Source organism: Lynx canadensis, chromosome B1, assembly GCF_007474595.2.
Source record: "Lynx canadensis isolate LIC74 chromosome B1, mLynCan4.pri.v2, whole genome shotgun sequence".
In the NCBI taxonomy this organism is placed as follows: domain Eukaryota; kingdom Metazoa; phylum Chordata; class Mammalia; order Carnivora; family Felidae; genus Lynx; species Lynx canadensis.
In genome coordinates, this window is record NC_044306.2 from 117158781 (window position 1) to 117170998 (window position 12218).

Genomic DNA, 12218 nt, shown 5'->3' on the forward strand with positions numbered 1-12218 from the left:
ACTAGCTAAGAAGGCCAGGAGGTATTTAACACATTTGATGCTGATACAAGTTATTCTAGGTTTGACACAATTCTGAAATTCATTTACTCAGCAAATATATACGATGTATTCTAAGCATTATATTAAAGCATTGTAAGAATTCCATAGACGAAATAAATACAGATCCTATAAATTGTTTTAAGTATTGGTGTGCTCCTGAAACCAGTACTACATTGTATGTTAACTAATGTGAATTTTAAAAAATAAATTTAAAAGAAGGGGGGTGGAATTTGGACACAGACACACACATATGGAGAAGGTCATGTGAAGATAAGGGTAGAGATCTGGGTGATGTGCATACAAACCAAGGAGCACCAAAGACTTCCAGCAAATGACCGGAAGCTAAGGGAGAGGCCTGGAGCAGAGTGCCCCTTGCAAACCTAGGAAGGAACCAACCCTGCCAACCTTGATCTTGAACTTCTGGTTTCTGGAACTATGAGAAAATAAATGTCTATTGCTTAAGCCTATAAATAAGTAAATAAAGTATTGGTGGAAGTCAAGTACATTAGTATGTTTTATACAAGATCAAATTGCTGTTGTGAGAGATGTACAGATACTATGGGAAGGGAAGCTTTCATGGAGGAAATGCTTGAAGGATGAATAATATTTGGACACTCAAAAATATTGAGAAAAGGTATTTAGGCAGAGAAAAGTACAGAAGCTAGTCAGGACATACTGGAAACAATATACGATTTGGTTTCATTGGAATTGAAGTTGTTAAGTCTTATTCATGAAAGCTGAACTGAAAAATTTGGGCTTTGTTCTATAGGCATCCATGAAAGGTTTCTCAACAGGAGAAATTTTAGTCTAACAACATTGTAAATAGAATCAATTTCCAAGAGAAAAGAGAAGAGTTGAAGAAAACAAAAAACTACTGTCATGGTCTGTGCTCAAGGGAATAAGTGTCTGAAATAGGCAAGTGATCATGGGAATAGAGATAGGAGGATGAGATTTATTAATTAGTGCTATATAGAATGTTAGATGTTGCCACTGATGAGGTTTAAATTGATTTGGTGGATGCTGATGCCATTCCAAGAAAGCAATAGATTTAGCAAGGAGAAATGGCAATCTCTGAAGATACAATTTTGTATTGATTAATGCTATTTAGTTACATTATATGTAAGGAAACTGTGGACTTAATTCCATGTTCTCTTTTGGCGATTGATAATACTAAAGGTGTAGCCTTTACTTTGGACTCTGTAACACTGATTATAATTAGTTAACATAGCAACCAAACAGGCCAACATAAAGGTGTGCATACCTTCGTAAGTGTTCTGGTGAAATGCTAGTGTTCTTTGTATATAGAGGTATGAAGTCACTAACTGTGGTACCCAACAAAAATTCTGTGCCCTTTTAGGGTTTAGAAAAATATGAGATTGTTTCTGTGTTAAATTTTGAGCTGTTAGATATTTTAAAGTAATTTTTAAATGCTTTTGTGAAGTGAACAATCTTTCTAGACTATGAGCATTTACCTATCTAATGTACCTACATTATTCTTAGAAGTGTTAGTTTTTCAAACTGCTTGATTAAAGTATGTGCATCTACTTGCAATACTATTATGTGGACTGACTTATAAATACAGGAAGGTCTCCATATCTTAGAAACCTAGAAGATAATGCATGTCGTCCTTATCTATTAATACTGTTCTAATAATCCAGCTCTTTTGTCACAGACATTTTAAAGTATTTGTTCTGATCTGTTTGTAAATTGAACTATCAGATTTTGTTTAATGTGAAAATTTATTTTTGTTTTAAGCACACATTTGAATGCTTTTTGGTAATGTCTGCCAGATGGAATGTTGGGCTGAATGATATGTTTTTGGGGAGAGGAACAGCTTATTACAAGACAGGGTAAGGTCACCAGTTGCCAAAGAAAAATGATGCTTACTTAGAATATATCACAGAGTGCAATCAGTGTAGCAAACAACTTGATTTAAATAGCTGACTAGGTGACTGCTATAATAACTGTTTTTATAGCTTCTATTGTTCCATAGCAGAGGTTTTATTGTAATTACTGCTGATGTCTTTAATCGTGTCTCTTATCTTTTAATTCCTTCAAGTATGTCATCAAAAATCCTAGCAGTAAAAATGTTTTATGAACACTGATAGGTTAAAAAGTTACTGTTTATGAGTGCCATTGCCACTGTTGCCAAAACCAATCTGAAAATTTGTGATGGACATTGTTACGCTATAAAGATGTATATATGATTGGAGCTAATCACCACATAAATACTTTGGCTTCTATTACCTTGCTAGATTCTAAAGTGGGTACTTTGAAGCTGACACTTTTTAAGTTCTTAGTTTCTACGGTAGCATAGTATGTAGCTGTTGGGCAATGTACTCAGTGTAGAATGTCTTCAAATACGAGTATTATTACCCCACGTCTGTGTTTTGCTGACAAGCAATGGCTTTTTTAAGTACAAAAGACGAATGCAGAGAATCTAGATTTTTGTCTAGAATATGAGGAAAGCAATGAAGTGACAGTCATAATCCCAAAATATGTATTGTTGCATGCTCGTCTCTAATACTGCTTTAGTATTAAGGACATATACACACTTCTCTCCCTCTGCAATACAATGAAATATGACTGAAGTTCTTAGAGCATGGAGAAAGTATGTATCTCAGACGTGTATTCTCTATCATTTTGTTCTCCTTGCCATATCTTGCCCAGGACAAATACGAGTCAACTTTGAGAACTAGGGTTACTATATGTCAGAAACTGTCTCTATCTCACTCTTTACTTGTTCTGTCTAGCTAACACAAAATATACAGAAATCTGCTCTTTGCTCAGTTTTCAGATAAACCTAATGTTTTATTATGATTACGGAGGACTTGGAAAGTAAGAGAAGTCAACTATCTACCTTTACAATATAACCTGGCAGACTCTCACATGTTTGGAAATTACATAAAGGAGTTCTGCTTCATCATACGATGTCTGTTTCACATGAGAATTTGTAATGGAGACAGAGAATCTTAATTACCAAGGAAGCTATATCCTTAAATCAAAATTGACTTCATTGTTCAACTTACGTAAACAAAAGGTAATGTTCACAGTAAATGTCTTAATATGTAACTAGGCCAACCTTACTCTTCTCTGCTATTTACCATGTAGTTAAGAATAGATATTTAGAGTGTGGACCACCCTAAGAGCACTCACGCTTACCTAATCTTATTTGCACTAGAAGTTTTATGACAAGAGTGTTCTTGGATGAGTGCTTTTAAATGTTTTCCAGGACTTTTTGATTGAACTAAACTAAGAATAGGGGAAGTGTGGTTTAAAGTTTTATTTCTGTTGTGCCTTATCTTTCAAAATGTTGAGATAGCCTGGAAAAGATTTGGAATAGCTTTGCATTTTGGATTATAATTTTCTTCTTTCCAGAAAGTCTCTGCTGCCATCATATTTTAAAGCATTTTAACATTTAATATGGATTTTTTTAAAAATCAAACTATAAAGCACAACCAACAGAAAACACTAGGATAATAACAAGTTTATGACTTACTTCTAGTGACTAAAAGGCAATTTGGGCTGAAATCTTTTTTTTTTTTTTTTTAATGTTTATTTTTGAGAGAGAGAGACAGAGAGAGTGTGAGCGGGGGAGGGGCAGAGAGAGAGGGAGACAGAGATTCTGAAGCAGGTTCCAGGCTCTGAGCTGTCAGCACAGAGTCCAGTGCAGGGCTTGAACCCACGAACCCTGAGATCATGACCTGAGCCGAAGTCAGATACTCAACCGACTGAACCACCCAGGTACCCCTGGACTGAAATCTTCAAAAGCACGGAATAAATTGGTGGTGATACTAAATTCACAAAATCATCTAGGTGTTTCTGTATGATTTTAGATACAGATTTTAGATATTGGCTATTTGAGTACAGATGAGTACTTTTTCAAGCCAAATATTTATAGAATTTATCCTGTAAAATAAACTTTATTTTTAGAATCACTAATTTTCTAATATGTGACTGACAGATTTTTATAGAAGACCCTCAAATGTAACTTACATTGTAAAGCTTAACACAGTCTAAGCATTGTCTTTTATCTTTTATTTCTGACTTTCAAGGGAGAGGATCTGATTGGCTCAGCCTGCATCAGATATCTACCTTCACCCTCCCCTTCCCTTCTGTACTGTCAGTCATGATTATGGAAGGATCATCTGATACAACCACGGCGATCTAGGCTCACCCTTTCTTAGGAGCAGTAGTTGGGGCTCTTTCAAACAAGAAAGTGGGAGGCGAGCAAGCCCCCCAAATATGTCTACTACAGTGCTTGACTAGGATCGGCTTATATCGGTTTTGCTACTTTATAAACACCAGAAAGAAAAAAAAATGTTCACAGTTGATAAGGGCTGTTTGATAAACACAGAAACTCTCTCTGGCAACTGACTCAGAATGGCAGATGTAGAATCATTTGCTGAGAATATTTGAGTTGTTAGGTTCTTGGTTTGTGGCATCAGAAAATTCCATGCTAAGGTATGTCCTAAGTGAAGACAAAAGTACTATCAGAGTAATTATATGCTGAGAACAAAGCCGTGGCTATTCATAAAAACTGCAGCTGAGAGTATTGAGTAATTATAAATGTTTGAGAACCTAGTGCTGATGAAGTCCAGGGTGATCCGCCCATGATTATACATTCTTGTTCGAGTCTTGTCCATCCTACAAGACTCGAACTAAACAGTGTACACGGGGTACTAATGTTTACTTTCCCTCTCTTTTTATTTTTCAAAACTTTTTTATAATTCTTTCCTTCATTATTAATGCCAAATGTTTTCTTTAAAGAAAAAAATGATGAAGCAGCAACTGACTAAAAAATTTTGAATGTAAGACACACAATCAGTCTTTACCATCACTCTTGAGAGTAGGAGCCTCAATTTCTCCTCTCAACGTTGAATGAGAGAGAAAGGAAGAAGTGGAGTCTAAAGATGAACCTACAAACTGGAGCAATTGAGACACTGTCATGTCAGTAAATAATTATAATTTTCCCCTTCTACAGTGATCACTAGTTGAGTTGGGGGGGTGGAATATTAGTTGCTTGTAGCATAACCTTTTAAAACTTTGTAACTATTCCATTTTTTAAGACATCTCTAAAGTGGAAGTGTAGGGGAAATGCCTCTGTGAGCACATAAACATCCCTCCATGGTCATCTTCAGTGATTGTTAAGGGAGGGAAGACATTGCCTGGACTTCTTATAAACCAGTCTTCACATTCAGTCTTCTAGCCTTTCTCCACTTCGTTGCCAAAGTACAAATGTGATTTGTTACTTCTCTGTTTAAAATACTGATTTTCAATGCTCTAGGATAAAGACTAGCATTATCAACGTGACCTACAAGGGCCTGCTCAGCCTGGCCTCTGCATCCACTTCCAAGCTCACCTTACCTCGTGCTACGCGTTGATCTCTAAATTCTGCTGGCACTGGCCTTCCTTTCTTTCTCCTTGTTGGCCATGTGCCTACCCTCTATCAGCCTAACATTTCTGCCTGAAACATGTGTCCCTTCCACCACCCTGTCCACCTCCATTACATCCCCTTGGCTAATTAACTTTTGTTAATTCTTCAATTCTAACTCAGTGTCATTTGCTTTCTCCGTGAAAACCTTCCCTATCTTCCCCAAGTTGATATATTCTATCAGAGTATCATATATGTCTCTTTCAGAGCAGTTTTAACAGTTACTTTATGTTTATTTGGAGAGTTATTTGGGAGTGTCTTCCTCTATAGACTCTATATGAAGAATCATACTTTTTTTTCAGAACATTTTATTTTTAAGTAATCTCTGCACCTAAGGTGAGGCTCAAACTCATGACCCAAGGTCAAGCATTGCATGCTCTATTGGCTAAGCCAACCAGACACCCCAGGAATCATCTTTTTAATTGTACTTTTGAATTACTTTTGGGAACATATATTTTCTTTTTTATCTTTTTTTAAAGATATATGGGCCTTTATTTGTAAATTTTTTAATTTTCTTAATGTTTATTTATTGGGGGGGGGTGCAGAGAGAGGGAGACAGAGGATCCAAAGCTGGCTATATGCTGACAGCAGAGAATCCAATAAGAGGCTGGAAACCATGAACCGCAAGAGCATTACCTGAGCCAAAGTCAGACGCGTAATCAACTGAGCCACCTAGGCGCCCCTATAAAATTTTTAGAACAAATCTAGAGAGTCCAAGAAGCACAATATGTTAAACTCATGGCATTTAGTGACAGGAGCAGGCAGAATTGACAGGTAACAAATAATAACATAAAAAGGAATCTCACATTTCTAACAGAAATTTAAATACTTTGAGAATGGTCAGAGGACTAAGTTCATAATTATTATTTAATTTGCCTCTCTGACTTCATCATCTACCACTTCTTGAAATATACTATGCCTTAGTTAGAGGCATATATCTTTTTCTTTAAGATCATATGATATTACTAAATATTTTAAACTAACATATGCTTTTAGTTGCCAAATTAAAAGTAAAACACAATGAAACCAGAAGAACCCTTCTAAAGTACAAATATAATAACACATTATGCCTTTAGAGAACATAAAATTGGAAAGAATGGAAATGTCATTGAAGTTTACTTGAGAAATAGCCCACAACAGAAGTGTTTCCAAGCAGTGCTAATGACCTAAAAATTCTAAACAGAATCCCGTTTAGCAATCACTTGCCCAAAGTAGATAGGCTTTGCAGTGTCAAGTTAGATCTTAGAATATCCAGTTTACTTTCAGAGCTATAAAATAATCATGGTAGTAGTAATAAACTGAAAGCCGTCACTATTATGCAACCCATGTGATTGCCATTGATTTGCTACATCCTGATGACTTTTATAATACTTCATTCAATCAGGAAAGTCTGCTTTACATTTTTGACTCATGTTTTTCCTTTCTTTTTTCCGTTCTATTTTCACATTTAGCGTTTTTGTTTGTTTTTCTTAGCGGTACCTTCATTTAGATAAAATACACATTTAACATCTTGAGCGTTCAAGATGTTTAGAACTGTCAGAAGTTCAGGTGAGAAGAAGGAAAAAAACAGAAGTAAAACCAATGAATCACTGAAATAGCAATTAGCAAAAGTTTATGGTGCACATACCAAAAAGACAGACTATAAATCAGGAGCACTCAAACAAAACATAGAGTGAGGCTCAGGGCATATTGTTACAAAGCAGCTTATACAATGTGGAGGCAGTGACTGCTTAGTTTTCAGTTTGGTTACAATATTAGAATTTTCTTAAATGAGAGGGAATTGGTTGGGAATGAGAGGGAATTGGTTGGGGTCACATAACAATTCGGGGAAAAATTTAAATTTTGCGTATGATTTTCAGAGGCATAAGCAAGAAGTGTCCTAGGTTAAGTTAGCCTCACTTGTCTTGCAAAATAAGCTAAACTTTCCTTGTATGACTAAACAAGTTTTGTCCGCTTGGAATTTTTAAGTCTGGTCTCCATTTGCATTTAACTTTAACGTACTATCTCCTGTGGATCAATTACCTCTGTGAGTTTCCCTCCCACACTCAAGTCTACACACAAATAAATATTTTCCTTAACTTTCCTTCTCAGTTTTATTCGGGGTCATATTTCAGGCAGCATCAACATTCCATTCAGTGCTGCGTTCACTGCAGATGGAGAGCTTACCCAGGGCCCTTTCACTTCTGTGCTCCAGAGCTTCAAAGGGAAGGTCATTGTCATCGTGGGGCAGGTGGCCAAGCACACAGCAGAGGTAAGTGGACTCGAAATGTCATATGAACATAATGCTGTGTTATCCAACTGTGTCTTATAATAGTTTGTCTAAAAGTATGTTTCTTCAGGAGTTGGTCGTAAAGCAAACGAGCTTTGCATATCTGTCTGTAGAAGAGTTTGTCTACCTCTTCCCGGTAAAAGAATTAATGCTTTTCCCTCATTGTGCAACATTAAGATCAATAGTAAACTTAGAAAGATACAAATGATAGCCTAAGGTGTTTTTTTGTTGTTGTTTTGTTTTTGAACTTCTTTCTGAAATTGCATAGAAAATAGCTTCAATTCCTTCCATTGGAGGAGCACACTGGGGCTTGATTGGAGGCTCTGAAAACTGATCATAATAGAATTTTTTGGATTTGAGGATTTTATTTACTATAGGCTCAAAGCTTTTTTGATGATAGAGAATTCCGGAAGGATATCCACTTTTAGATACGCGGAGTATATGAAAAAATAAAATGTCTCCCTCTCCCCTATGTTCTAAGCAGATTGAAAATAAAACAAAGAGGGGCGCCCGGGTGGCTCAGTCGGTTAAGCATCCGACTTCAGCTCGTTTTTAAGCATCCGACTTCAGCTCAGGTCACGATCTCGCGGTCCGTGAGTTCAAGCCCCGCGTCGGGCTCTGGGCTGATGGCTCAGAGCCTGAGGCCTGCTTCCGATTCTGTGTCTCCCTCTCTCTCTGCCCCTCCCCTGTTCATGCTCTGTCTCTCTCTGTCTCAAAAATAAATAAACGTTAAAAAAAATTTTTTTTTAAATAAAAAAGAAAAGAAAACAAAGAGTAGCATATGGAGGTCAAAAATATCACCGTTATTTTTTATAAAACACAAGTTAGAGAATATAGTTTATATGAGAACAAATGGGCTTGCTCACAAACCCCCCAGAATTGGTGAACATATCTTGATGGGGGCAACATTGAGCCAGGACAGGCCCTCTTTCTAAAGGGAGGGAAGGATCTGCTCCCGGAAAAGTGGCAGAGGTAGTTTGATCCCTGCAGGTAACTTATTCCCAAAAGGAAGAAGGGCAAGACAGAGCCTTCCCAAATTTGCCAATCAAATAAATCACTACCCTGGACAGAGTGAATAGAGGGACAAAAGCAAAGTTAGGAATATACTTAGAAAAATTTCCTTCTCAAATAAATGAGCAGTGGAGATAAAATATTCCCCTCTAATATATACATTCCTTAGTGTCTCTATATACTGAGTAATCTAGAAGGGTAGTCAGATGAGAACTTTGAAACTTTTGGTCATAAGCCATTTTAAGCATCCTTACAGGGCTAATAGTAACATTGGTTTTTAACACTAAATGAAGGTCATTCTTGATGATGAAGCTTAACTGACCATATTAAAGAAGGATCTAAGTGGATATTAATTATGTCATATATCACTCACTTCCTCTTTTATATTATTATATCTGACATCTAACAGGGAACAATTTAAATACACCTATTTCAGAGAAAGTCAGTATACTAAATAACAAATGTGCAGTTTTAAGTAAATGAGAACATTTTAGAACTAAAGTCATGGTATCTAAATTATTTTTATGTAAGTTGTTAAATGATAATAATAATTAGTATAATTATAATTATAATATAATATTATATATAATATAATATAATTATAATAAATATTATTATTACTACCATAATACTACTGCTGCTACATTAATCTACATTGCCACATCACTCCAATGAAAAATATCAATTTTCAATTGCAATGACTATCAGTACATTCAAGCCACAGAAATACTATTGAAAAGCACATATTGCTGGGTTCTAAGTGATAGCCATAAGAAGAAATCTTTACAATGATAATAATCCTAATTATTGGTCTTTGTAAGTAGTAAATACTGTTTATACGTTATTTCATTCTTCACAACAATTCTATGAGGGAGACATTATTCTACACATTTTACATATGAGAAAAACTTAGACTCAGTTTTAATTTGCCTGTCTCAGAGCCAGGATTGAAACATGAGTCCGTGTTACTCTATAGGCCATGCCCTTAACTCAGTGAGTTCTTAAGGCTTTTGAGTCTGAATGCTGCCATTGGATCTTTGTTTGTTTGCTTGTTTGTTTCTAAATTTTTTTCAATGTTTATTCATTTTTGAGAGAGAGAGACAGATCACAAGTGGGGATGGGGCAGAGAGAGAGGGAGGCAGAATCCAAAGCAGGCTCCAGGCTCTGAGCTGTCAGCACAGCTGTCTGACATCATGGAGACTGCTTGGGATTCTCTTTCTCCCTCTTTCTGTGCTGGTATGTGTAATCCTCTCTCAAAATACATAAATAAACATTTAAAAATATGTAATAGTACAGCCATCACATTATGAATATGTAAATGAAGAGCCATCACATTATGAATAAATTAGCCAATGTCTTGTTTATCAGAGACCAGATACTATCATGAATAATTCCTTCATCTTCAAACTCTGTGGTCATTAGTGCTTATAGACAACAATGACTGAACAAATTCTATGCTCAGTATTAGTGCTTCAGTCCAACATCAGGAAATTATTTTTGAGATATGATTCAAGTATTTGTATAGAGATGGATCTTAATAACTTTTCTCCCCACGGGGCTAAAAATAACTTTAAGTATTTATTTGCATATACTGTTCCATCATCTTTTAACCTGCTGTACAGATCTGTATGACTTTACTAATGCTTCCTTCCCACCACCAAGTAAGTTGGAAGCATCTCAATTTAAAGTCTCTTTACTGGAATTCTATGTATCCATGGTTGTGCTGGATAGCTTCCATTTGTTCCACCTTTCATTCTAATTCCACTCTCCACCCTTATTCACCCTGCTGTCTGTTGTAGGAGACTGGCTTCCATGTTCTCTGGCTTCCAGCTGTTGAGCTAATGGGGAGTTCTGACAAGTTATAAGAGGGGAAGAGTCAAGGATGTTTATCCCCCTGTATTCTTCCTCAAAAATTCTCAGGTTTGCTGTATCCCTCTATTGAAGGTTAACACTTCTCTTTCCAGCCTCCAGTCCCTTTGGCTCTAGGGGTGAATAAGATATACAAATGGCCAATAAACACATGAAAACATACTTGACATCATTAGTCTTTAATGAAATGCAAATCAAAACCACAGTGAGGTACCAATTCACACCCAACTGTTGGCAAGGATATGGAGAAGCAAGCCTGGCAGGAATGCAAAATGATGCAACTTCTGTTTAACAGTTTGGCAATTCTTTCAAACTATAATCTTAGTATTACACTATGACCAGCAATTCCACTCTTATGTAAATACCCAAAAAAATTGAAAACAAGCATCCAACAGATACATACTTGTATGCCGGTGATTATATTAACACTCTTTAGAATAGCCAAAAGGTAGAAACAACCCAAGTGTCTATCAACAGATGAATGAATAGACCAAATGTGGTGTATACGTATAGTGTAATATTATTCAGCCTTAAAAAGGAACGAAGTTCTGATACATGCTACAACATGGATGAACCTTGAAAACATCTTGCTACGTTGAAATAAGGCAAATGCAAAAGACAAATATTCTGTGATTCCACTTAAATGAACTATCTAGAATAGGCAAATTCATGGAAACAGAAAGTAAATTAGTGTTACTAAGGGCTGACAGAGGGGAAAAGGAGAGTTTTTCTTGAAACAGAGTTTCTATTTGGGATGATAAAAAAATTTGGAAATAACTACTGGTAACAGTTTACACCATTGTGAATGTACTTAATGCCACTTATTGTACACCTAAAATTGTTAAAATAGCAATTTTTAAAAAGTTCTGAGTTTGATGTGTTCAGACTAACCTACTGCCCACAGTTCATCTGAGGCCTACAGTTTTTGGTCATAGTAGACATTCTTTCATAAGAGCCCTTCTGATCAAGTCTCATCTTTTTCCCTTGTGAATATTTTTTTTAAAAATCAAAAACACAAAAAACAGTGATTTCCAAGCCAGTAACAGGTTATCTTCTAAGTTGAAATGAGTGTACTGCAGCTAGCAGCTGGCAGAGTCCTATTTTGAAAAGATTAAGAAAGCCACAGTTGAATACTATGAAAAGAAAGCAGAGGTACCAATTCTAGTTAGTACAGTTACAAATTATCTTTATAAATGTTTATGATTTTTATGTCAAACCCATATTTGGACTAGGGAATTCTTTATTTACAAAAGTAGGCACTGACTGTAATTTTTCTAGTTTTACATCTTCTATTAAGATCTAGTCAAAGAGCTAGACTGAAAACCCAACAAATGAAAATATTAAATGAAATAGAGTATATATAGCTCAATAAAGAAAAGTGCTCTCAAGGTTTAATTTAACAAGTAGCAAAATATCATTGGGCAACTGCAAGAAAATAAAAATGAGCCACTTGTCTAGTCAATGACAGTATTAAAATCACCCATTTGACATACAAATTAGAAGCGGAGTGTCTTTTGTAATACAAATATGAAGGATTTACTCTATAATGCCCAAGTATATTGAATATATTGTCTACAATGACATAGGAGAAGGCAA

The 12218-nt window shown here is 35.8% G+C and overlaps 1 protein-coding gene across 3 annotated transcripts in view; it reads left to right on the forward strand.

Annotated features, from left to right (window-relative positions):
* TBCK (TBC1 domain containing kinase) overlaps positions 1–12218 on the forward strand; it is a 231502-nt gene that overhangs the window by 201824 nt on the left and 17460 nt on the right. For all 3 annotated transcript variants that reach the window (XM_030313307.2, XM_030313304.1, XM_032592924.1), the window contains exon 25: positions 7565–7724. In XM_030313307.2, the coding sequence (XP_030169167.1) occupies positions 7565–7724 (160 nt within the window). The remainder of the gene's footprint in view (positions 1–7564; positions 7725–12218) is intronic.